Here is a 27807-nt window from a genome sequence, read left to right as displayed (position 1 = left end):
AGTGGCTATCGCTCACGGGCTCGTCCCAGGTAATTCCTGTGCGCCAAATATCCTGCAGAAGTATCTTCCCGTGCACTAATAACGAGGCAAGCAGTCCTAGAGGGTCGAAAAGGCTCATGGCTGCTTTTAAAACTTGCCTCTTAGTAGGTCTCGCTCCCGCCACCAATATCATCTGGATTCTATCATTGAAGGACGTAGAGAAACTCAAAGTATCGTTTTCCGAGTGCCAAAGCAAGCCTAAAACACGTTCAGTAACGGTACCTTTCCCTGCCGTAAGATGTTTTGCTTCTGCGTTTGAGGTTTCGCCAAGATGATCCAACACTTCTCTGATATTGGACGCCCACTGCCCAGTTGTGGATGTCGAAGCCATCCTTAGAATGGATCAGCCGTACCTCGCTGGCAACGGATTTCGCTTCATCTACTATCTCGAAACTGTTGAGATAATCGTCGACATAGTGACCCTTAACGATTCCTTGCACAGATCTCGGGAACTGGTCAATGAATTCCATTGCATTTTTATTTTTGATGAACTGTCCAGAAGTTGGTGAGCTTGTAGCTCCAAAGGTTGCTATGTTCATCAGATAGATCAAAGGCTTTTCATTTGGATTTTTGGAACCCCGCTCTGATGAAAGATTTCCTTGATATCACTAGATATAAATATTGGCGGAAGCGAAACACTGGATATTGGCGGAAGCGAAACAAAACTGCAAGCGAGGGCGTTACGAGATCGGGTCCCTGAGTTCAGGGAAATGTCATCGTCCCATACTAATCTTACCTTCCCTGGTTTGTTGGGGTTGGTTGCTCCTAGCGGAAGATACCAAACACGTCTTAGATCAACAGCGGCCAGCTCTTCATCGGTGGCATGATGTACGTAACCATTCTCTGTGTACTCTGTAATCTGTCGTTGTATATTCTCTCACAAACGTGAATGTTAAGCAATTCAGACGACTCGCGCACATTTGAGCTTTCCGTAGATCGACCAACCAATTTATCAGCAATCGGACCTTCCTTTCCTTCCCTATATTATATTCCTTGATTATACATCATATTAACATGATTTAATCTGTTCCACAATATTCCGCCACGCCACTCGGTCAGTTTCTGCTTGTCTCCAGCCTCTCAGGTGCCCGCTACTCGCCAAGCTCTGCTCCACTTGGTCCAGCCACCGGGAACGCTGCGCTCCTCTCCGTCTTGTACCTGCCGGGTTGGAGGTGAAAACCAACTTGGTGGGGATGTTGTCCGGCATCCTCACAACATGCCCCGCCCCCCGATCAGAAACACATAACAGAAATATTTCAAAAATTTATCTCGCGGTGTTCCTTGTTATAAATTTCTGTTATTTTAACTACTAACGAGACCAAATTTATAACACAATATGTTACAAAAATTGTGTTCTGTTATAATCTTGTTATTTCATTCTGATCGGGCCACCGTACCCTTCCAGCTTGAGCTACTTTCCGGATACTTGGCTCACCATAGAGTCGCGCAAGTTCGTGGTTCATCCTTCTCCTCCACACGCCATCCTCCTGCACACCATCGAAGATCGTTCTCAGCACCCTTCTTTCGAAGACTTCGAGTGTTTGCAGATCTTCCTCGAGCATTTTCCACGTTTCGTGCCCGCAGAGAACCACCGGTCCAATCAGTGTGTTGTACATGGCGCATTTCGTGCGGTGGTGAAGCTTCCTGGATCTCAAAGTTTTGTGGAACCCATAGTAAGCACGACTTCCAGAGATGATACGCCTTCTGATCTCCCGGCTGGTGTTATTGTCCGCAGTCACCAATGAGCCTAGATAGGTGAACTCGTCAACCACCTCGAACTCGTCGCCGTCGATCGTAATACTACTGCCCAAGCGTTCCCTATCGCGATCGGTTCCGCCAGCTAGCATGTACTTCGTCTTAGACACATTTCGTCCTACTCGTGCTGCTTCGCGCTTCAGTCGGGTATCCCGAGCAAATTCTCATGGGTTCAGGCACCATACAACCCCTTAAAAAGGCCATGAATATGGCCCGTGCCAAGTTTCACAGCCATCAAATGGTCTCAATAAACCATAAATACACCAAAATATGGTTTTTATATGGGATTTACCGGACCATGGTGGTGGTGTTTTTATGGGTTGACCCCTTTTAAAGCACTATAAAAACACCATGCAGTGGGGGTGAAATTGGACCATGACCATGGGGGTATTATTATTCGTTTGCTCGGGATACAGATCTGTAGGATTATTATGTTGTGTCTACCGATTATGTCCCCCTCGTCAGCGAAGCACACGAACTGCCCGGACCTCGTGAAAATCGTGCCCCGCATATTGAACCCCGCTCTTCGCATTACACCTTCCAGCATTATATTGCAAATTTCCTTCCCTAATTATCCTTGGAACGGCCATTGCTAAAAGTCTAGTCTAGTGTCAGCGAAGCATACGAACTGCCCGGACCTCGTGAAAATCGTGCCCCGCATATTGAACCCCGCTCTTCGCATTACACCTTCCAGCGTTATATTGCATATTTCCTTCCCTAATTATCCTTGGAACGGCCAGTGCTAAAACTCGGAGACCAATCAGTAGTTGCGGCTTTGCTGCCTCGTAACTGTGTATTTGCAGACCTTTAAGATGTTCTAATCTTCGCTGTAGCTCCTGGAATCGCAGAGTTTGCGACGGAAGATTTAGGCAGCTTACCGTGCGGGCATTGTTTAGGAGGTAACGTTTCTGTCGGCAGACCTCAGACAGCTCTAGTGTCACTAGCTGCGATTCCTCCTCGGAACGAGTCATGTTTCCCATCCATTCTAAACATAAGGGAACTTTCGGACCTCCCACACCAAGTTGTTCAGTCAGACTCATCTCGACGAGCGTTGTGGATGACCCTTCATCAAGAAAGGCAAACGTGTTCACATCTTTCAACTCCGCGTTAAGGGTTATTGGTACCATCCAGAATAATATTGGCTGCCCACAATGATGGTAGGCTTGATTTTCGGTGGCAGATTTGTTCACTATGGGTGACTCAGAATGCAAATGGAATATGACGAAACTGGCAACCTTTTATTTCGCATCGGTTTGTTACATGGCATGCTCACCGGCCATGTGAATTTAAACAGCAAAGACACAACTTCAATGAAAGTTCCAAAATACACCAAACTTGTCTGAGTTATACCAAAAATCGCTAAACCGGTAGTCGCCATTTTGCATTTCAAAATGGCCTCAGACATTGATCGTTATCATGCGCTTATTAGGCCCGCTCTGCAAATATGAAAAGATTCCATTAGACCGTAAATCGCCATCTTGCTATTCAAAATGGCCTCAGACATCGATATTTGAAGTCACTCGTCAAGCCTGTTCCAAAATCCCCAAATTGATTGGGTTTTAGAGAATTCCGTTAAACCGGAAGTCGCCTTCTTGATTCTCAAAATGGAGTCAGTCAGTAAAATTTGGCGTCTACTTGTTAAGCTCGTTTAAAAAATACACGTATTGATTGGGTTTTTGAGAACTCCTCTGAACCGGAAGTCGCCATGTTGGTTTTCAAAATGGCGTCAGTCATCAATATTTGGCGTCTACTCGTCAAGTCCGTTCTATATTCATAGGGATTTAGAGAATTCCACTGAAGCGGAAGTCGCCAATTTGATTGTCAAAGTGACCTCAGACATCGATATTTGGCGAAACAATTTAAAAAATTTAGTGAGCGAAAGAATATTGAGGATTTCATCTACAAAGTGAGCTAAGTTATCTGTGTGTATGTACACTATTTCAAACTATCTAAATGAGCCCAGTGTGTTGTTGACAATGATTAGGTTCAAATCTCTGTACATATAGTTTTGGAAGATTGATGATTGTATACCACGCAGTAGTGTTCGATCTATTTGAGCATTAAAGAAAAGGCGTAAACTACACGCAGATAGCATGGAAATGCGAATGAGCTTGAATGTTTGCTTTATTCACACGGCTGTTTCGTTCACTCGTTTCCTTACTTCAATCGGGTTGAACTATAGCTATTGCTAATGCTTGTCGACTGATTCGTCTGTCTTTTAATAACTAGTTTCAGAATCACTCGTACTAGTGATCGGAATCTAAATGAAGAAAATAAATAAAAAGAAGAGAATCAAATTTCAGCTCAATTAAATTTTGTTAGGGTTACACTTAGAACGAAAATTAGCTGGAATTAGTTTATTTCTGGTTAAACTGTCTAAAAAAGCTACATCAGCAAAAGCGATTGGCCGTGAATTTTTAGTGAGCAACTACGAACGAAAATGCACATGTGATAAAAAACCACACAACGTAAAATTAACGGAAATGAAAAATACGATCACGACGAATTAAACGTTGATGTTACGGAGCAGATTTTTTTTAACGGACGCCCATTTCTATACTCGATAATAATTTATGAATGACTTCACTTCGCAAAATTTTAAAATAGTGATTTTTCTTAGTAATGTACGATTGTGAAAGAAAAAGTTTCTCATTTATTTGAGCTTTCGGGTGTAGCTTCCATGCGAAGCCATTGTACGTGCAATTTCCCGTTGATGAATGTTTTAAGCGACGAAATATTATAATACATCCTACTGAAGAATAACGCGATTCATTTGTTTCGTTGCTACCATTTTTCCGAGGTATAGTCACAAAACCGATACAAATTCACGACAATGAGTCCCCAAAGAGAACATAATAAATCACTTGACTACTGTTGTTCAGAATACTATCAAAACTTTTGGTAAACTAGCTACAACGACAAAAGCAACATGAAATAAGACAACACAGAGTGAAGGATTGCTATTTGGCAAGAGCTGGTAGAAGTGGCATCCTACAGACTAGACCTTGAGCCGATATGCGCTACACAATTTCTGAACGAGCAAAGTTTCAACTAACAAATGCAGTGCATGTATTGTTCAACTTTGAGTAGTCCTTGGTGGATGAGTTTTAATGAAGAAACTACTTGCCCGGGGGGTAAAACTTTTCATATTTATGAATAGTTGAAAATATTTACGATATACGGTGCGCGATCACGAACAAAGCACCATGCGGCCCCGCTACGTGCTTGTTTAAACTGTGTTGAGCTTATCCTCGCGATAGTACTCGACCAAGTCTTTTGATTTCTTCTATTTGATTGGTTTCAATCAGTGGTTTGGCAGTTTTTTTTATTTTATAATTTATTTGTTAAATATCTAGCAAACTTTTTCAAACTTTTATGTGCAAATGAGAGCTTCTTTCTATTCACGTTCAGTTTCGTTTATTACGGTATCATTAGAAAACTTTCCAATACTTTTCCAGTACTAATCGAAGACCGTGATTGTGAAATAATCGGTGTTAAGTCAGACCGGACTAAGTCGCAAAACATCAAAAATTGAGATAATGATAAAGAATGTCTTCAGCTAAATTTGACTTTTGCCAAATTTGAAATATGTAACATTACGCAAGAATTATGGCGAAAATTAATTTCCAATTATATTGTAAAATATGCGCGATTCAAACTTAAAACTCGTTTTTCTCGAAATCAGTAAATTGTCACTTAGTCCGATCTGACATAACACCGACCAAATAGTGTTCTTCAAATGCTTTTCTTTAGTTTCACAACTTAGCTTCCTAATCATTTATTATTATTTTGTAATTACCATTAAAAATCGATGTCATTGATTTTTGCAAATTTTTGATTTCGAGATTCTGGCTGGCTTCTAGAAAAATTCTTGATCGAGAGCAGTCAACAATTCTGAGAATTTGAAGACAAATGAAAAGTTGTTTTTTATGGATGGCGAACACAGTAGAAAAATATATCTGGGTCATTCCATGCGAAGTGATCAAAAAAAGATGCAAACTTGAAATCGACCTTCACGGATTTGAACGAAATTTGGAGGAATTGTTCATCTAGGGCCAATATATAAAAACCCAATTTTTTGTATCAATTGAACCACCCCTCGGGTCATGGGAGCACCCCCCGTTTTGGAAAATTGCCAAAACCCTTGATTTTCTTTTGATCATATAACCGGTTCTATTTACTCTAGAATCAAACCACAAGATGGCTTTTGAAGAAAATTGTTCAAGGAGTTTAGAAAAAATATTATTTTTTGTCGACAGTGCTGCCAACTATGCAATTTTTTCAGTTAAATATTAAAAGTTAATTTTTCTCTCAATACATATATTTTAATTTTGAAAATTTTAATGCCATCGCGTTCCTCAGACATTTTTACATAAAGAACACTTATCGTCCCAATATAATATGAGCGCATCCTGAGATGTACCGTTTTGAAGGGAAAAACTCCGATTTTCTCATATAAAAATCCATTTTTATTGACCAAAATTGAGAAAATCTTCAAACGGTCATAAAAATCGACCCTGATCTGCTAGAAGCAAACCAAATACGTAGTTTTTCATCATTTCTCGTCTACTTCACGAAAAATTATGTTTGAACTCAGAATACTCAAGTTGGTTTTTTAGTGCTGTGCGCTTGCGATTTTATATGGGAAATTGCGGTTTTTTCTCTTCAAAACGGTGTATCTCAGGATGCGCTCATATTATATTGAGATGATAAGTGTTTTTTATGTAAAAATGTCTGAGGAACGCGATGGAATTAAAATTTTTAAAATTAAAATATATGTATTGAGAGAAAAATCAACTTTTAATATGTAACTGAAAAAATCACATAGTTGGCATCACTGCCGGCAAAAAAATAATATTTTTTCTAGATTCCTTGAACAATTTTCTTCAAAAGCCATCTTGTGGTTTGATTCTAGAGTAAATAGAACCGGATATATGATCAAAAGGAAATCAAGGTCTTTGGCAATTTGCCAAAACGGGGGGTGCTCCCATGACCCGAGGGGTGGTTCAATTGTCACAAAAATTTGGGTTTTTATATATTGGCTCTAGATTAACAATTCCTCCAAATTTTGTTCAAATCCGTGGAGGTCGATTACACGTGCCTTGATCACTTCGCATGGAATGACCCATCTGCAAAGTTTGAAAGAAACCTGTAAATTTCCATTGAATGAGATCTTCCAACCAAGAAGCATCCATCAAATAGAAATAGAAACTTATCCATTGGATTTTGGGTGTAGTTTATGCTGCCAAGTATATTCTTTTCAACCTTCATCGAAGGCCGAGTAATTAACGAAATAGCACGACCTCTTCCTTATAGACACTCATAGCAATAGACCAGCGAAGGTACTGTTATCGAGTCAAACAAACTGTCAAAATCCGGAGCCAAACGAGCACGTCATACAATGCAAACAGCAGAAGTATTGCGATTTAATTTAAAAAAATGTATTTTGTTATTCACTTCATATCCGTATTAGTATTTGACAATGTTATTTAGAAAGATATTAACTATGTTCTACCTAATTGCATAAAAAGCATTTTACTTACGTTCTTTTTCATCAAATTTGTGTTTTTGAAGAAATTGGATATTTTTACTGCTTTGGATTATTTCTTGTTGCTGCCACACGTACAGGTTCTGATTCGTATATTGAACCTCTTGAAAAATTATTATGATAAAAACAGATATTCGAATACAGTCGAGCATTTTTGGGTGATGCCAGTTTAGCTTGCCTGTTTTTCTAAGTGCCAGTTTTACGGTTTTTGCATTCGCGAGTCTATTACTATGAGTGTTTATACTCTTCCATAATAGGACCAAAATTGACCCATTACTCGATGTAACGCAAAATAAAATCGAACTGTATGATTCAGATTTATCGTAGAATTTCTTTGCATTTTAAGAAGAAAAATACGAGAACATGAGTACGAAAGCTGTTACAAATGACTATTTTGTTGTGACAGATTTACGGTTGGGTTTTATATGAATTGAGATGAACCCAACCAGTAAGTACACACCAAACCAGTCGGAAGTTGTTCGGTTATATATTTTTTAAATGTATAGCTTGTTGGGAGAGTTCCTAGTTATTGCCGGAACCCTGGCACTATGTGAGTGTCGGACTCTGATGAGACGAAGCCGAAGCGCAAATTCCATAGTTATAAATAAACTAACGGTGGTGTGCCTTTCACGCGTAAATGTTGTTTTACCCAATTGACACCATAGTGAGGAGAAAATTTTCTCCTTAAGGAGAAACATAGCATAGCCCTAGTAACAATTGTGGTTTTATGATAGTTTTGTAGCCACTGATAAAACTTAGATTACACTTGTAGCGTACTATAAGACTGTAATTGTTACTTGGGAGTGCAAGGTACAGTAACTTGCTTCGTCGAATCAATTTTCGATTTAACTAATTCTCATAATCTTAGAAGAACTCCTTTTCTTGCGAGACATCACGTTTGGTACAAATTGTGTCTCCAATTTTGCATTGATCCGGTCTAAGCTAGTGTCGGATTCTGATGAGAATAAAGAGAAACGAAAATTTCGAAACTAATTCTGCCTATATAAATGGCTTCAAAATGTAAACGTGAATTGTTTCCAAGATGAAAGTTCGATTTATTAATAAACTCATTGGGAGACCGATTTTGTGACCCGTGCCAAAACCCATAATTGAATTCCCGGAAAGTATAGTTGTCTATAATAAGAAAACCGTGTGCCTCAGATGCCAAGACGATCTGGATATATCAGCGGAACTGAACTTTGAATCACATTTTATTTTTGCGGGTTTTACTATATTGCTATATTAAGATCATTGGATCATAAATTCTTAAAAAGTAGTTCGTGTAAAACATCTATTCTTTAGTGTTATTATTTTCTGTATAAACAGTAAAAAAACAGACGAGAAAGCTTCTTTTACTGGTAATCAATCAAATTTATTTTTCAAATAATTGAACGAGCCAGCGTTCCTTAACTTTTGATTGAATAAATTGACCGAGAACCTACTGAAATTTTGCTTACTGAATTTTAAACGTTTGAATATGTAACATTTCGCAGTATTGGATAAATTTTTTTCCATTTCCCATTTCTGAGTATCCGCTTAAGAAAGGTGAAAGTGCTAGCAGATTTATAGGCGTAATCAAGTTTAATGCAATTGAGCTAAAGACATCAAACACGAAACTATCAACGAGAGCTAAAAAATACTTTTGTTCACCATTTTTCAGTTTGGGACCGGCATATAGTGGGAAAAAATGGACCCACAACGCGACTATTTTATGAAAAGGCTGGATGACGTTTATCAGGAAAGGTTTTTTTATGTAAAAAGGTCTGAGAACTTGATTTCCAGTATTTACATTGATCACACGCTACGCTATCATATCCGTTTTGCCTCAATTCCCCTTTTCGTTTGAATTCATTTTCAAAACGGAATATATAACTCGGAAGAAAGTTGAATACAACTGATCAAAATTAGTGTTTCTTATATAAAAAGTCCGGAAAGTCGATAGGAGATAATTAGAATAATCTCACGAAACGTATGCACTCATTTTACCCCAATTCGTCGCACAAGTAAAGTTTGAAGTTAATCCTCATTTTATATTTCGGTAAAAGACTATATGCGGCTGATCAAAAGTGGTAAATTTTATGTATAAAAGTCCAGATTATTGATTGAATATTGTTAGACTAACCGCCCGAAACGTGTGTAGCCGTTTACCACAATTTCTCCAATAACTCAAGAATAAAGCTAAACCTGGCTCTACATTTCGGGAGGCTGAAGGCGGTTGATCAAAAATAATATTTCTTATGCTAAAAATTCTGGGGAATCGATTGAAGATAGTTAGAATGACCGCACGAAACATGTGTATCTGTTTTACCCCAACTCTTCCTATATATGATGTGGGAAGTTAAACCTGGCTGTGCTTTTCGGTAAGAGGCAGAATGCGGTTGATGGAAAGTAGTAATTCTTATGTAGAAAAATCTGGGGAATCGATTGAAAATAGTTCGAATGACCGCACGAAACGTTTGTATCTGTTTTACCCCAGTTCTTCTTACAAGGTATGTGTGGAGCTATACCTGACTTATCATTTCAAAAAGAGGCTGAAAGCGGCTCACCGAATAGTAGTTTTTATTATGTAAAACAGTTCAGGAAATCGATTAAATATACTTGGAATGACCGCACGAAACGTTTACCCGTTTTACCCCAATTATTTCCCATACACCTGTGTGAAATTATACTTACCCCACATTTCAGAAAAAAAGCTGAAAGCGGCTGAGAAAAAGTCATTTTTTATGTTAAATAGCCCAAAGAATCAATTAAATGTAGTTAAAAAGTCCGCACGACAACTGTGTATCCATTTTACCCTAAGTTCGTCTTATAACTCAAGTGGCCTGGTTGTACTTCTCGGAAAGAAGCTGAATGCATTTGATGAAAGTAGTAGTTCTTAAGTACAACAAAATCGCGTTCAGTCTGTTTCTGAAATGAAGTCAAGTTTAACTGAAAACACTTCCTCTCATAGTGGGGTAAAACGGGTCTACACGCTTCGTACGGTCATTCTAACTATTCATCTGTAATCAATGTCTCGGGTTTCCATTAATAAGAAATATTATGTTTGATACACCGCACTCAGTCTTTTTTCTTTAAATGTGGAATAAGAATTAACTTCAAACTTGAGTTCTGGGAACGAGGGTAAAACGGGTACACATGTTTCGCGGTCGTATTCTTTATCTTCAACAGATTCTCTGTACTTTTTTCATAAATTAAAACATTTGATCAGTCACATTCAGCCTCTTTCTGAAATGAAGGGCCAGATCTAACTTCACACTTGAGTTATGAGGAGAATCGGGGTAAAACGGATACACAAGTTTCGTGCGGTCCTTCTAACTATCTTCAATTGATTCCCCGGAATTTTTTCACAAAAATAACTACTTTGGATGAGCTGTATTCGACCTTTTCCTCAAAATGTAGAACTTGGTTTTCAATCATGAATTATAAGAAGAAAACGGGATAAAACGGGTTCACATATTTCGTGCGGCCATTCTAACTATCTGTAATCGATCTCCAGGACCTTTTCACATAAGCAACACAACTATTGATATACTGCATTCAGACTATTTCCTAAATAAACCCATATTTAATTTCCCTCTTGAGTTTGAGAAAAATTGAGGTAAAACGAGTTCGCTAGTTCCGTAAGGTCAATCTAACTATCCTTCACTCTTTTCTTTGACTTTTTTGCATAAGGAACACTACTTTTGATCAACAACATTAAGCCTTGTTTCGAGATGTGAAGTAAAGGAAAACTAAAAAATCAATGTTTGGGGAGAATAGGAGTAAAACGGATTAAAACGTTTTACGTAGCCAATCGTACTATTTTCCTTAAAATCTTTGGTCTTTTTTTCTATAAAAAACACTAACTAGTATTCTTACATGTTATATAGCCAGTAAAAAAGTAGACACTAACAAAAAGGGAAATTAGGGCAAAACGAGCATGAGAGCGTACTTTATGGTCATTTTAGATACCACCAATCGATTCCCCAGACATCTTCACATAAGGCGTATGCATTTTGGATAACAACACTTAGCCTTCTATCAAGCTATTAACCCATTTATGCCCATGTTGTTTGTGGATAACAACGTTTTTGAACAGCTATAACTTTTGATTGAGGCAAGATTTGTTCACAAAACAAGTAAGGCTATTAAATGTGACTATTGCCTTTCATTTGAGTACTAACAGTTACCAGGATCAGCTCTAGAACTGAAGTTATTGCAGTTAGTCTGATTGGATTTCGATGGAGCAGTGCTGCCAGGGACAGTTAACGTTGACGACGAAAAATGATTTTTTCATATATCTTCGTTATGTTGCAATATTATTGAAAACTGATAAAACTTATCAATTCAGAGTGCTTTTGGCTACATTTTCTACGCAAATGAATTATTGTAAATATTCTAGGAGAATTGTTTTGAGCATTGGAAGATAAAAATTGAGCAGCTTCTAGCACTGCGAGGGAAGCACCTATCTTTATGAAAAATGACTTTTAGTGTTACGTAACCGCACCGTTTTTAAGGAAAAATAGTTTTGAAATCCTACATGCACTAGAAAACAGTTGGGCATGAAAGGGTTAAGTAAAGTCGCGCTAATTGACCTTTCCTTTTTAAATGTCCGTGGAAACTTGATATTTTTTCACGAGAAAAACCATTTCAGTGTATTTTAGATACTTGTCGCGATTAATAAAAATGATTGCATCATATATTGTATGGCTTGCTGTGATGTAGGATTGAATATTAGAAATGTGCGGCATCTCTCCCGAAATTACCATAATTAGGGATGAAATAATAAACTCAACAGTGTTGAAATACGAAATCTAATTGCTTTTCATATCCTGGAAAACCAATCTCATATATTCTTACCATCGTATATATCAATAAAACTTTTTCCGATAAATTTCTATTATTGCCAATCTAAAACATAGTGGTACCGGAACTTGACCACCTATTTCGACAGACAAAACCGATTCCTAGTGCACAGGACAATTGTAGGACTACTGCTATTAATAATCCATTTTGAGTAGGGCTCAAACATACGGCGACTGGCTTATGGTACCAGTGCTATAGCCTCTGTACCACCAGACCAGTTCCTAAATAATACAAGCACAATATGGAAAACATAGAATCAATGTGCTTATTTATTGTGATGTAATCCTAACCTAAATGGTGATAGAATAAAGTTAATTTGATTCGACCAAAGAACACAAACATAACAGTCATAACAGCCTCACTTGCTATAGATTTCCTATGCAGGTGGGACTGTTATGCGTATATTGTGAAATTGTAAAATTGGACAAACAATAACACGTAAAGCAGCGAAACACTAAAAAACAACACCGGAACGAGCAATAGAAACAACGCACCAGACAATCAAATTCAACCCGTATAATGTGCATAATCAGAAGCAACGATGTTTGACACATTCATATAGAATTTGAAGCTGCTTGTCACAAGCCCGGAAGGGGAGGCAACGAAAGGTTTGTCATGGGATGGTTGGCGAATGAAAAATTCATAAATAATCGACTAAAGGCAACAACGTCAGCTTTATTAGCCAAAGCACATAAGGAGGTTAGCATGTAATATGCTAACTCTGCTGAATTTCCATCCCAAAACTGTAATTTATTTCTATTCCCAACGCTTCGAAGCAATTCTTCACTCTGTTGCCTTCAGTTTTGATAAATTTCAAACAAAACGAACTAAGATGCGATTTATTGGGTGTTTTGTATTTTTCTCTTTTGCACAAGCCTTTTTGGAGGATAGTAATGAAGGAAAGCAAAATGGATTGTTGTTTTAGTTTTATTTTTTTGGAAACATGATTTGTTCTGTGCAGAAAGCATTACCTATGATTGGCGCGAGAACCGTACTGATTCGACGATGGCGAACTGGGTGCCGTTCTGTTGGTCAGCGTTTTCGTTGGAGATGTTATATGCACTATTTGCGGTGGTCCAGCCGATCCCGCTTTCGTTACGGTTGTGGTATTTTTGACGCTTAACGGAAAATTATTGAACGACGATCGATGTTTGAGCCATTCCAAGTTGACCGATGAAGATTTTCCGATCGGATAGTTGCGGATAATGTTGTAAAAGTTACTGTCGGACTGACGGAATGGGGCCATCGGTTGTGCGGGTCGGACATCTTCTGAAGGGGAGCTTTTACGAAAATTGCGTTCGAATGGCGCTCGCAACTGGTACGAAGCTGAATCTACCACATCACAATCTACATCGAGTTTTCTGGCCGTTCGAAGTTCCACCGGAGATTGATCGTTTTCATCGGGACTGTTGCTCGATGACGAAAATCGTTTCCGGCCTATGTTAGGTGTAAGGAATGGATTAGGATCGATGCGATCTGTGGCGCTTAGAGAGGGAATGGAATTAATTTTGGTCAGTGGCGATGGCGTTTCATCCTCGATACCGATGTATCGCGTATAACCAATACCAGCCTTTTTGCGGTAAATGCCACTGTGGAAGGAATTTCTTATTTGGAACGGTTGGAAACGATGCGCAAGATCAATTCCATTTCTCTGGAAAGTGGTCTTCTTCTCCTCAACGGGAGATGGAGAATTTAGTTCATTCTCCTTCGATACTTGTTTTCTTCTTTGTGCCAGCAAATCTTCGCTTTCGTCGTTTAGATCGGATAGCGATTTCATTTTCGCAAAACTGAACCTTCTCAATTCAAAGTCTTTTTTCAACTTGAGCAGATCAACGGGAGTCGCTCCGAACTCTCGCTCGTAAGCTGAAAGATTTCCCAAAGACTTCATGCGACTTAGATTTTGTTGACCAGGTGTACCATTATATCGATCATTCTGGTTTGTCCCACTGTCCAAATCGATCTCCGGGAAGAATATGTTACTCTTCGTCACCGAGAGATTATTCATACTTTTCATTTTCATCATCCTCGAAAGCGGAATGTCCGATGTGGGCGTTCCAAATTCATCCAACCCGGAATCGGTCCTGTCCTCGCTGGATGCACCCTCGTCCGACATGACAGTAACATCCGGTGTAACGAATATTTCATCTCCCGAGTCCGAGTTAGGACTTTGCGGAATCCTCAGTTTGCTGAGAAGCCGGTGGGCTGTCATAACCTTAGTCGGAGTTCCCTCACTGCTGCTACTGCCACCGCCGTTCACAGTTGCCCCGGTCGCTCCTGGACCAGCGACACTGGTGATGAATTTTTTATTAACATTAGCAAAACGATTACCATTAACTACGGGTGAATAGCTATGCTTTTTCGAAGCATCTTGGCTCTTAGTTTGCAATGACGGACGCAACCTTTGGGAGGTGGGAAGAAAAATAATAAGAGAAAAATAGTAGCAAACAAAGTGATACAGTGAAACAAGATTTAAACAAAGAACTACTGAAAAAGCGAACATTCTGATCGAGTTGAGTAAGGCGCATTCGAAGACTGAGACTGAAGATACAAGGAAAGGCGGTTGGGAAAGTCTAGTTAAATGAGGTGTTGTCGTTGAACCGTGGAAAAGTTGCATGTTATAAATTTATTAATCTACTTACTGTTACTAGCACAATAACACTGTGCGATACCCAAAATCATCCCGCATCCAATATTTTTTTCTAAAAACTGACCTATATAAAAAAACCTTTCCTGGTTTTGTAAAAGTTAGCTCGAATTCCGTTTTAATGGCCAACGGTATTACTGCCCCAGACCACCGACACCAGCGGCACTGTATAGTATGTCTCGGCTGACTGCTTCGACCCTAGGCGTGTTAAAGATTTAATATTAAAACCTTAGTTACAAACTATCATAAATGCAAACTAGCGGCTAGTACTAGTACTATAAAACATTGTATATTCTCCATTTAAACACTAAAAAATTAAAGAATTAGATCACATTTTCAATATTATGAGACTTATATAAAAACATGTCGATTTTTTGTAGTAACTAGACGAAGAAACGTCAAAAATCAAGTGTCAAACAACTATGAGAAGAAATTTTGTTTTTGATTCCAGACTGCTTCGAATTGTTATGGGCAAACATTGCAATTAGTTCTATGCTACAATTCCTAATTCCATATTTTACATCTAAACTTCGGGAATAGTAATTTTTTTGTTTTATACGCCGTTGTCTATTTTCCCGGACGGACATTTTGCCGGTTGGTCATTTTTAAGAAGGTCATTATCCAGACAATCCTGAGTTCCATACTTTACAGTTCCACAAGTGAATTTTGAGATCACATTACTTCATCAGTGTGCTGCGACCGCACATTGTTTTTTTTTTAAATAGAAGGAAAAGGAAGATTAAATAATTTTGGCGATAGGGGACGACATAGCGTAGTTGGTAAATCGATTGCCTTGTACGCAGCTCACCTGAATTCGATTCCCAACCCCGCACATTTTTCCAAAGGAGATTTCTCTAACCCGACAAGAGGCGAATGACCCAAAGGTTTAAACCTCTATAATCAAAATAGAACTGGTGCCAATTTGATACTAGTTTGGATTTATCGTCTAACTTGACGTAAGTTGGTGCTAGTTACTAATGCGATAACTTCGAAGCACAAGAAAGAAATTTTATATCAGCAATTCCCATAGGCGGCTCCAGCCGGATGGTAAAGGGGAGGGGGGGGGGGGCACGCTTTCTTGGAATAATATGTCTGATGCACGATTTGGAAAATGAAATTTCGAATCTTGGAAACGTATTTCCTGGCAGGCGTGGAGTGTGGGGAAAAACACAGAAATTATTTTTGTTCCTTAAGGAATCTTCTAAGGATGGAAAACTTTTTGGTTGAATAGGGGGGGGGGGGTGGCACATGCCCCCTCGTACCTCCCCCTGGAGCCGCCAGTGGCAATTCCCTGAAAAAAAAACTACACGTTGTCTCAGAGTTACGTAATATTCAGTAGAATGTTCCTTATCGAAAACTATAAGACCTGTATTTTGTTTTGTTTCGTCTGGCCCATTCCAAGTTAGACGTAATTTCGTAAATTACTATTAGGAGGATTAATCATCGACCCGATGAGTTGAAAAGGAATTTCGTATCCTCAAAGGCATCGTATTGCTAAGATAATAGTTTCAGCGCAAACAAAAAGTCCCATTTTTCACGCCGGGACCACTGCGCGCTGACTCGATTTTTATTGTAAACCCCTCGTGTCGAAGGGTTTTCATTTTACATCGTGGCCTTGTGAACCATATGAAAGCTACACGAAAACAACCAAAATATGATTCAACCATCAGTAGCGACTGGCTTAAATAGCACGTTCCCCATGTTGATCGGATATTTGTGCCTTGGCAGAATTTGTCTTTCCATCGTTTCCCTGATGGGAAGGATTGTGTATAAGTGAGGTTAGGGATAAGGAAAATAACGAACATAGACAATATGGAAGTGTTCTTCATTCCCAGGAGAATAAAGACACTTCTCGATGAGCGGATATATCAACATCCCCGAGATAACAGAACGACAACATCTCTGAAGAGATACTGTCATTCAAATTCGGCTTACACTGATTTAGGTATATAAACTTTCACCGTAACTTTTTGGAAGCCATAATTCAGTTTATAACCCTTTTTCGCTAGAAATTTCAAAAAAACGGTCGTCGATACTGTAAAAATGCTGCTGTATTTTCTCTGTAAGATAGTGGAAAATATCCAGTTTTGCATGCTGGTGAAACGTGTAAAGTCCACGATTTCAAAGACTTTCGGACGGACCTTCGTGGAATTCTTCAATAGTTTTCACTGTCAACCTCTCAACCTTAATACAACGATTGATCAAAATTTTGCATACATATTGTCTATCTAAACACTAAAAAATCATGACAGTGTTAATTAAATTGGTATCTTCAATATTTGATACACAGGATCCACGGAACGTAGGTAGTAAAGTGGGATCATTATAGACGATATGGGGGCAGAATTCAAAATCTGACCCAGTGTCGTTGATTCCAGGGCTTTGGGCACAGCACAAAAAATTTACATATGGATTCCAAATGTATGATATGTGGTGACAATTAGCACACAAAGGACGCTTGTCCGGTGAACCACAGAAAGTTTCAAATGCGCTAATCCTGAGCAAACGAAAAGCCCATAATACCCCCATGCTCATGGAGTTTAACATGGAAATGGGTTCAACCCATGAAAACACCATCACCATGGTCCGGTAGATCCCATATACAATACCATATGTTGGTATATTTATGGGTTACTGAGGCCATTTTATGGTGTTTTGATGGTTGTGAATTTTGGCGCGGACCATGTTTAAGGTCTTTTCAAGGGGCTATGTGGTGTTTGAACCCATGAGTATTTGCTCGGGATTGTAGCATAAACCATAAATTGAATTTCTGAGCATGTCCTACTCGAGAAAAAATCATAAAATCTCGTTCAAAGAAACAAAAGCAACAAATAAAAAATTTACCTACTTCTTCAAGTGCACTTCAAGAAAACAAGTTTAAACGTTATCCTATATTTCACCCTAAGGAGGAAAAATTCTAATCTATTCCGACAAAAAGTTAGTATCGGTTTCTGATGAGGCGAAGCCGTGTAACAAGTTTAAAAGTGTTAATCCGCTTCAAAATAGAAATACAATTTGTCCACCTATACAAGGATCTATCTCCATCACACCATCCTACAATGATGCGTCGTCTTATGCTCAGTGACAGGTAACACGATGAAAACAACGACGACTACCACGCCTCCAATTTCGTTCTCAAATAACGGTTCCTTCGCTTCAACCGATCTAGGTAGCATTACGGAAGAAAAAAATAATTTCTTGCAGCAATCTATGTTTAAATTGATGACTGCTAAATTCTACCTTAATGTTTGCAGCTTTTCAAACTGGGTGGGAATTTGATAACAAAATTGTAATGAATTTATGATTTAAGCCTAGAATGTTGCACTGGGGTACAAACGTACTCCACGCGTTTGATTGCAATTTTCGTTAATAATGACTATAAATAATCATTTAAATTTATTAAAAGTTCAATAAAAACGCACGAAGACTAATTTTTCCACTTGTTGAGAGTTCATAATGTGCATATAGCCGCAATATCGGTTAATCGCAGAATCAAGCATCGCGGCTTGCCGTCTCTTGACACCATGGTGATCGAGTGTTTAGGTATTGAAGTTGAAATCGATCTTGATATCATTTTTATTGCTGCAACGTATTTGGCTTTTCAATGCACCGGTAAACAAACTAATTTTTTGAAAAGAGACTTAAAGTAAAATTACAAGAAATCGGTGGAAAATCTTTAAAATCGGTGATTTTAACACCAAACCCTGATCCTGGAATTATGCTAAAAACAACTTCGACTATAAACTACTTTTCGATAATTGCTTTGCTGGTTATTATTCAATTTTGTTTCCAAATGGACCTTCGTGCTATTCCTCTCTAAGGAATCCATCAACAATTGATTTGGTTTTGACAGATCACATTTGTAAGGACTTTAGACATGTTGACTTTGATTCTGATCACCTCCTAGTAACTGTCTCGCTTTCTCAAGAAACAGTTTCCAATTAGACTAGTATAGGTTCCGAAAATTCCGGGAATACCGATCCGTTTTTGTACCGAAATACCGGTACTGAATAAAAAATATGTGCGGTATTTTCGGTACTATACAAAACTGTATCCAAAATCTAGAGCTAAAATTTGCCACCATCTCAGAAAACTACCTGGTAATAACGTGGGTCCCATAAGACGCTCATCAATAGAATGACGCGTACGCGTAGTATAGGAGACCCAACTGAATTTTTTTCGTTTTTGAGACTCTGATAATTTGAGCGGGGAGATAAGTGATCGTTCAGTTATGTGTGCTGTCAGACTCTCTATGCATAGACTTATCCAGCTGGGTTGGTATTGTGCTGCTTTGACGTTAAAATTGGAAGGAAACAAAACTTTTACACGGCGAATTGGGAGGCAAACAAACCGCTTCTAGGCCTGAGGGGAAGGCGGTAGTATAAAAATGTGAAATTTCAGCGTGCGTATTTTAAACCTCAGATATCTCAATGCCATTGTTGCGTGCAGTCTACAACTCGAATGCTACTAACTGGAACCTAACTTTACCGTAAAGTTTTATTCTTTGATAGTGATATAATTCATTTCTGATAAAACTTTTTAATGCAGGGACCCATTTTAAAATATTGCCCAGCAAGGTGGTATTATAAGTTTAACAATTAAATATAACTCTCGTCGAGCTGAACAGGTGTTTTAACTATTTGTCGTATTGATTGCAACGATCTTGTATTAATTTCTAAAGTATATACAGCGAATGGAAAATAATGTAAAACATGATTTACATTGTTGCATTAGCAATGAATTGTGCCGAATTGCGCTCGAGATGTGGTACAAGTGAGAATTCAATTTAACAAACTGAGAATACCCTGTTGAAAACAAGTACCAGTTTCGAATTAGAAGAATGCAGCGCTGCTAAAAAGTAATTGAATCAAAGAAGATGTGCAATAAAAATAAAAATCTTCTGCTGAAATGTTTCAAGCTCAGTGACAAAATCCGATCAATAAAATCATGATTTTGAATTTTTAGTTTAGTTATAGAGTGCTTCTTGCTTTTTTGAAAAAAAAAATGGGTTGCCGGTACTTTTCCAGTACTGAGGGTGTCAGTACCGCGCAACCGGTTCTCGCCAAAAAGGGTAGGTACTAGGAATCCTATGTGCAACGGATAAATATATTATTAATCCAATTTAACATTGGACCAAACAAACTGTACGTAATACGATGCTGATGATGCATTTTACTTCCCAACGGATCCACTACTGCCATGATAAAACATTCCACCACTAAATCAAGCGGATAATGAGAGAAGTTGTTTTACTATTGCATACAGTTTCCACGGTTCTTATATGCAGTCTTTATTGTTGTCGTCGTCGTTGTCGTTTGTCGTCATATCGTGGTTGGTGTAGTATCGCACTACTCCCTAGTGAAAATATTATTACTACGACGGCCAATGACAAATGGAAATGATGTGAAAAACAGAAAGATTCTACGCTCTAAATGTGTTGCATGCGTCATAGGTCCTCTAAATGGGAGAGGACACCCGGTCTCCGTGGACCAAAACATGACAATGATGACGTCAATGGGCGACTGATGCAACGCCGATGAGAGTATTACAGGGCAGTTTAACCTACATCTACTTGTCAAATGATACGGGGACCGACCAACGAAGTAAGAGAAAGTAGATTCCTTCTGCTCGAGCCAAGCAGATATATATTTCATATCTTTGAGATGTTTTAATCCTTTTAGTAGATTGAGTTGACGTCAGAGTTAGTGTTCGATCCGTATTTTGTTCGAATCACTGTGCACGCATTTACAGATTAGTGATTTGCCCTTGAGTTATTGCGAGTTATTATCACAGTGATATTAATACGATGAGTATTGTTAGACCAAGGTTAATCATTCGTAGTTAGGATAGAACACATACGCACACACACACAATTGGAACAGCACAGTGAGATGGGTAATCGTTCATTCATCGTGAATAAATAGGATAATATAAGTAATAGGTTGTAGTTGATAGAAAGCGAACATTATTTCCGATTTTCGAACGACGTTTAGCGGGGACACGACAATAGTTAGAGTATCTTCGGGGCGAGGAAAACTTTAAATACATTATAACTGATTATTTGTCAAATACTGCAGACTGCGCATACTTTTTGGTACTCTTTTATTTCCATTTTCTGAAATTTATGCCACTTGGGTCTATTTAGTAGCTTAACTGGATGGAAGATTAACCTCTATTGAACACATTACATATCATTTTAAAATGCGTATTTTCCAAACTGTGAAATGATTTCAAACTCCATGTACTATAACGACCTTCTACCAGACGTGCAATGTTTCTACCAGTAAGACTTCTTTCCGCAAGGTGTAATAGTAAATACTGAAAGTGACGTACCACGCTCAACCCAATTTGTTAGTTTCATACATTCTGGTATTGAATTTGTGCCAACATTTCCTTGGTATGCAGGACTATTGAAGAGCCAGTACAGCTATCCAAATCTTCTTCTTACTTGATTGGCTGTTTATTAAACAAAAGCCGCAAAATGGCGCAGCTAACAACTATATTGCCAGTTAATTTCAAATTTATAGTCGAGTAGACTTCACTTCTTTTGACAAGCGAAAATTTTTGGGCTTTTCTTTACTAATCCTTAGATATCGGAACCATGGAATGATGCATTCTACGCGCTGTAAAATTTCAAAACGACCTTGCTCTAATCATTGGATGCTGGACTGGAACCGATTCTAATGAGTTTTTTTTAATTATGGTGAGCTGTGAAGATACTCAGTATCATATTAACTCACTTATATAGGGGGACCCGGGGAAAGATTAAGAAAGATTAAATATTAAGAAAGTGGGGCATTAATTCGGACCTCCCAGATTTCTCAGAAAATAGTAAGACTTTTGAACTGTCGTGGAACTGCTATTCTAAAATATTAATTTTTACAACTGAATCTAATTTTTAGACAGGAGAAAGAACGTGTTTCAACGTGTTATTTTGGAAAGCGAGGGTTAATTTTTATGGAATGATTTTTGTTTGGGTGAAAACAGAGATATTTTCAAGACGCTAACCACTTTTGTACGAAATGAGCGTACGGGGCTATTCGGATCCTCTATTCCATCAACCACTGTTCAGCGGCTTGCGACTACGCACACGAATGCACACGCCACAGCAAAGAAACTACATGATGCGCCAATCGACAGCTGTGATAACAAGATTAAGTTTTTGGAAGGCAATTTATTTATTTTTCGCTTCTTAAGGAGTTTCTCTAATAAATATTTCATAGGTAAACATAATTCCATTGTAAAAAAAAGTTTTGCAAATTGTCGCTAATGCACCATTATGGCTCCAAAATGTAGCTGAGGTTTCAAACTAACAATAAGGACATTTTTTTCACATCTATCCACCTAAAAGGGAGACTTTCTTAGATATGTACGATTAGCCCCGGGTTCCCCTACTGTTAACCTTGCGGATGCTATTAAATATGATTGAGCCATAGAAATATGATGACTGCAGCCGATTCGTGTGGTATAATGAATTGCTAAAACTGATCTGAAAAGAATTCTTGCAATGAGTGTCCAAGTTCTTGATTTTTTGTTGCTTTTCATCGCTATACGACCATCTAATGATTTTTGGCCGACATAGGCTTGAACAAAGCTCAATATAGGATTAAAATGTTTGTAAATTTTCACTGTAGTCGTAAATATGGAAAAAGATCCCGTAGGGCCTTTAGTAACCCTAAATCGAATTAAATAGAATCTTACCAACATAGATGTCGAAATTCTTGGAATTACTCACGAATTATACAGATTTCCCCAGAAATTCTGTTTCGGAATGACACAATTTATAGAGAAGAATTCTTACTCCGATATTGCATTTAACTCACGACTCTAAGGAATCCTTTCTTCAGAATGATCGCTTCGGGATCATCGCATTGAATGGTTCCATAATAAAAAGTCAACCAATCATTCGTGAATATTTGAGTTTGGATTCCTCAATCATAAACGGCATGGAGTGATGCTGGATGTTTTTATGATGTACTCGGGTGAAAGAGCTGCATTATGTGGAATCATTCACCTGTGCTACAGAACTCCTTAAAGAAGATAATCAACCCCAGTGGGACCTTTGGTTGAATGCTGACAAGGGAAAATTAAAGAGCATCTGTTCTTCATGTTAGGAGCAGCTCTAAAAACGGTCTATCCCGGAGCGGACGACCGAAGAAGATATGAGGTGCGTTGTCTGCCCCATAACGAGGCTTGGTGTCGCAGTCATGCCGAATAAACAATTAAACAACCCCGAAAATCTATTAATAAATACAGGATTCACGGATCAGAAAAGGATACGAAAATGTTCAACGGAAACTGACAGACAGGAGTAGTGCTACGATACGACTGACCACTAAGAATCCTTCCTGGCTGAGGCTCGCACATACGACGAGTGGCTTATAAGTTAGTGTCTTATATCTGAACAGCCAGGCCAGGACAAATGGAGATTTCAGTGAAGGCGCATGAACCACAATATGTACTAAGTATACAAACATAAAGACATAGGACGACTGATCAAACACGGCTGACTCCAATGGACATGCAGCGCGAATGCCGGAGAAGAGACCAGGCAAAGTTACATCCAGCAGACAATATGAACGAGGTTGTCAACTTCAGGACAGAGCCCGTACTTGCGGCAGTATGCAATCGAGAAAGATGCGCGTGAGATAGAATACATACTTCTGAACATAATGGCTCAAATGGCACATTCCCCATGTTGATAATTTTTGCCTTTGCGCCTGCTTGTCAGATGTACAAAAAATGGATCATCTAGAGAGCTCACGTGCCTTTTGGCTTTATAGATGACATCGACAGCATTGGCGTCAATCCCAGAGCATTGGAAGAGACACTTAAACTCTTTAGAAGAGGTAGTTCGAACAGTGTTGCCAGGGAGGACATAGTACGAACATGTCGACAAATTCAAATATATCTCGGAACACTAATGACATGTGAAAACGATGGTAGCCGTGGGATGAAAAGACGTGATGTGGGGGCAAATGGGACTTTTGTATGGTTTACGTAGTCAAAACCGCAGCCAACAGACGCACACTAAGTGTGATCTATACAAATCGGTGATACTCCCTGTTTCGCTGTACGGCATCAGGCATGAGCATTGTAGGAAGCGACCTATCAAGTACTAGGTGTATTTGAGAGAATAGTTCTGCGTTCAATATTTGTCGCTACAGTAGAAAGTGGAGAATGACACAGACGCACGACCCAATCACCCCAATGCACAGTGGGAAAAAAGTATCAACAACGCGATTTTTCTCAATAGCGTGATGGAAAGCTAAGCGCGGTTATCCAAAATATGCACTATCATGCTTGTTTTGTCCTTATTCCCCTTTTTGTGAGTGCTGATTTTTATTACTGGCTATATATCTTGGAAGATAACTGAATGTGGGCTATCGTAGTTAGTGTTTCTTGTGCAAAAAAGTCCAAAGATTCTATAGAACATAGTAGGATTGCCTGCATCAAATTTTTTAATCCGTTTACCTCAATTCTCCCCAAATGTTCGATTTTTAGTTTAACTTTACTCAACAGCTCTGAAGTGGGTCTATTTCCACTGATCAAAAGTAGTGTTTCTTATGCAAAAAAGTACAAGTAACCATGAAGATAGATAGAAAAACCAGCCCGGAATGATTCGAGATAAAATTATAACAGGTTTTACATTAAAGGAAAAGGTCGAATACGGCTCATCCAAAGTAGTTATTATGATGTAAAAAAAGTCCAGGGAATCAATTGAAGATTGATTCCCAGGTCTCAAGTTTGAAGTGATTCATTTAAGAAAAAGGCTGGGTGCGGTATATCAAAAGTAATATTTCATATTTATGAAAACCCGAGAAATTGATTGCAGATAGTTAGAATTAATTAATTTATCCAACTTCTACGCATATCCCGTGTTTTCAGTTAAACCTGACTACATTTCAGCACCAGGCTGAACGCGATTTACGTATGCATCAGAATTAGTACTTTCATCAGCTGCATTCAGCCTCTTTCCGAGTACAGCCAGGTTCAACTTCACACTTGAATTATGGGAAGAATTGGGGTAAAACAGGTACACACGTTTCGTACGGTTATTCAAATTATCTTCAATTCCCTGAATTGTTACATAAGAATTACTACTTTTCATCAGCCGCTCTCAGCCTCATTATGAAACGTTTAGTAGGGGTAGGGTATAACTCCACACTTATATTATGTGAAGAGTTGGGGTAAAACGAATACAGACGTTTCGTGCGATCATTCTAACTATCTCCGATCGATTTCCTGGAACTTTGTACATAAGCATTACTACTTTTCACCAGTCGCATTCGGCCTCTTTCAGAGAAGTAGAGCCAGGTTAAACGTACACACGGTTCTGGTGTTCAGTCTAACTATACACCATAACCGTGTGTACATGTTTTACCCCAATTCCTCCCACAACTCAAGTATAAAGTTAGACCTGGCTTAGCATTTCAGAAAGAGGCTGAATGCGGCTGATCAGAAGTAGTATTTCTTATGCAAAAAAAACTTCAATCTGGACTTTTACACATAAGAATGATCACTTTTGCTCAACCGCATATTTGCCGAAATGTAAAGCCAGGATTAACTTCAAACTTTAGTTGTGCAAAGAATTGGGGTAAAATGGATGCATACGTTTCGAAAGATTAATCTAATTACCTTCAATCGATTATCTGGGATTTTTTTACCTAAGAAATACTAATTTTGCTCAGCCGTATTCAACTTCCTTCCGAGTTATTTATTCAGTCTTGAACATAAACTCAAGCGATAGGGGGAATTAGGGCAAAACGGCCATGATAGCTTACTGTGCAGTTGTTCTACGTAGTAGAAATCAATTTTTCAGACCTTTTTACATAAAAAACACCTTTCTTGGTAAACGTCATCTAGCCATTTCAAATAAAATCGCGTTTTGGGTCCATTTTTTACCTGTGCAATGGGCTGGACATGTAGCGTGAATGCAGAAGAAACCAGCTACGTTCAGCAGACAACTGTCGACTTCAGGACAGAGCCTGTTCTCGCGGTTGTGTGCAATCGAAGAAGATGGGGCATTTAATGACACTGTAAAGAATAAACTATACTTCACAACATAATGACCCTAATGGCACATTCCCCAATTAAATTTACAGGGAACGAAAGTTCAACAAAACACTGCACGGAAGTAGCTAAATGCATCTGTATAGGGATTGCTTTGCATAGGGATCACAGAAAATTGATACTTTTTATTCACCTATATTCATATTCATCATATCTGCCAAGCAAAAAACGCCATTTTGCATAACAACCTAGAACAGGTGGTTGAATGTGATAGCGCTCGTTTATATGGATGATGAGAATTTAAAACACGATTTAGCCCCACTTACTCGCAAAGTTGCCAATAAAAAATTCATGTCGCAATTCGAAGAAGTGGAATCTGTTACGAAAGATACATGAATAAACCACTTATCCCCTACAGTGTTTTGTGATCAGAATGCGGTTAGACACACCCATTTCTTCCTACTTGACCCAGGAATACAAAACAAAATGTAGTAGCATTATCCACGACAAATTAAACATGCCAGCCCAGTGGGCAGACGGCACATTACGAACAAGCCTGGTCAGAAACCGTTAAAGAAAGGTCATCTACGGAAATAAATTTCAACACACAAAATCCAATATCTGAACGCAAACGGTTCGCAGATTTGGGGCTGCAGTTCAGGTAATAATGACAACTGCAAAAGCCTCATCAAGCATCCAAAAACCAACAGCTAGTACCATCAGGGAGATCCACGGCTTCGTTAAGCCACCGCTATGAGCCGTGTCAAATAAGCGAAATAAAAAAAGTATCATCAGGGAGGAATTTACTACCAAAGACGTTGTTTGTAAGGGCAATGAGTTACGTGGAACATCGGATCAGTAATTATGATGATGACATGTACGTGTACGAAAATGAGAGAAACACAATCGACCCGCAAGATTGCAGTTGGCAAGAAAGCAAATATTTCCCCATCGCCAAAAAATGTCTCTCCGAGCAATAACATTAATTTTCATTTTTTATATCTTGTATAAATGTGAAAAGCACACGGCTCGGTTAAGCTAATGCGTCAATAAACGTAATATAAATATATAATATAAAATATGTCATATAAACGAATTAGAAAACATAAACATAAAAGTTTCTTCTCGGACGCGATTTCATGTATCCAATATGTATATATTAAATTGTTTCAAAGGTTTTGGACCGAAAATGTATCTAAACCGATAAAAAATCCTTACCAAAGATATGAGCAAAGATTTATTCAAATCGGAGAGGCTCTAAAGTTTGGCAGATGCGACAAAGGCTCCATACTTTCCCATAGCAAAATTAAAAAAAAAACTGTGATAGAAACTATAACTAAATGCAGATATATTTCCAGTAGAAAATCAGAACGCAGACAAAGAACATGTCATTCGAGTAAATTTTCGATTTGTTGTGGTATGCAACAATTGTAGCAGATTTTTTGTTGTACTGACAATTATCGACGGTTTATTAATGCTTTCGTGATATGTTTTGTTCAAACATTTTCCAGGAGGTCAACGAGAAAAAAGCACCGGATCAGTACGCGCATCATGCAGTAATTTTAGAATAATCGATATTTAACGAAGTATAGAAAATGTGTTCCCTCGAAATAATAACTCAACTGAAATTCATGGAAATGACCAGCATTATCTTTCTTTTAAGCTCAATTATTGTACAAGGACATTTTACCACGATAGCGTTTTTCACACAATACTGGTAGAACAGGGAAAGGAAATATATACACGAGCAGTATACAAAGTGAAAGAACGTGATAACGGGAACTGTTATTTAACTGAATCTACAGAATCATATTTCAGCAGAGCGATTATGGGTTTTGGATTTGCTTTACGCTGATCGTGATTTTATTTGCAACGAAGCACCTGTTCAACTGCGGGTGGAGAGTAGCAGAGCGCCTCGTATGGAAGTAAAATGAGGGTTCGTTAAAGGAAAAAAATTTGGCGC

General features: G+C 38.5%; 1 protein-coding gene across 5 annotated transcripts in view; it reads right to left on the bottom strand.

Moving 5' to 3' along the window:
- LOC131682239 (uncharacterized) overlaps positions 1 to 27807 on the bottom strand; it is a 205866-nt gene that overhangs the window by 7904 nt on the left and 170155 nt on the right. For 3 of the 5 annotated variants that reach the window (XM_058963592.1, XM_058963591.1, XM_058963595.1), the window contains one exon: positions 13159 to 14586. In XM_058963592.1, the coding sequence (XP_058819575.1) occupies positions 13159 to 14586 (1428 nt within the window). Of the gene's footprint in view, positions 1 to 3955; positions 4055 to 13158; positions 14587 to 27807 lie in introns of all 5 variants that reach the window. The other 2 variants (XM_058963594.1, XM_058963593.1) reach the window with 2 other exon arrangements.

This window comes from Topomyia yanbarensis, chromosome 2 (assembly GCF_030247195.1).
Source record: "Topomyia yanbarensis strain Yona2022 chromosome 2, ASM3024719v1, whole genome shotgun sequence".
NCBI classification, from domain to species: Eukaryota; Metazoa; Arthropoda; class Insecta; order Diptera; family Culicidae; genus Topomyia; species Topomyia yanbarensis.
Note: the sequence above shows the minus strand (reverse complement) of the source record. Positions and strands in the feature narration are given on the sequence as shown.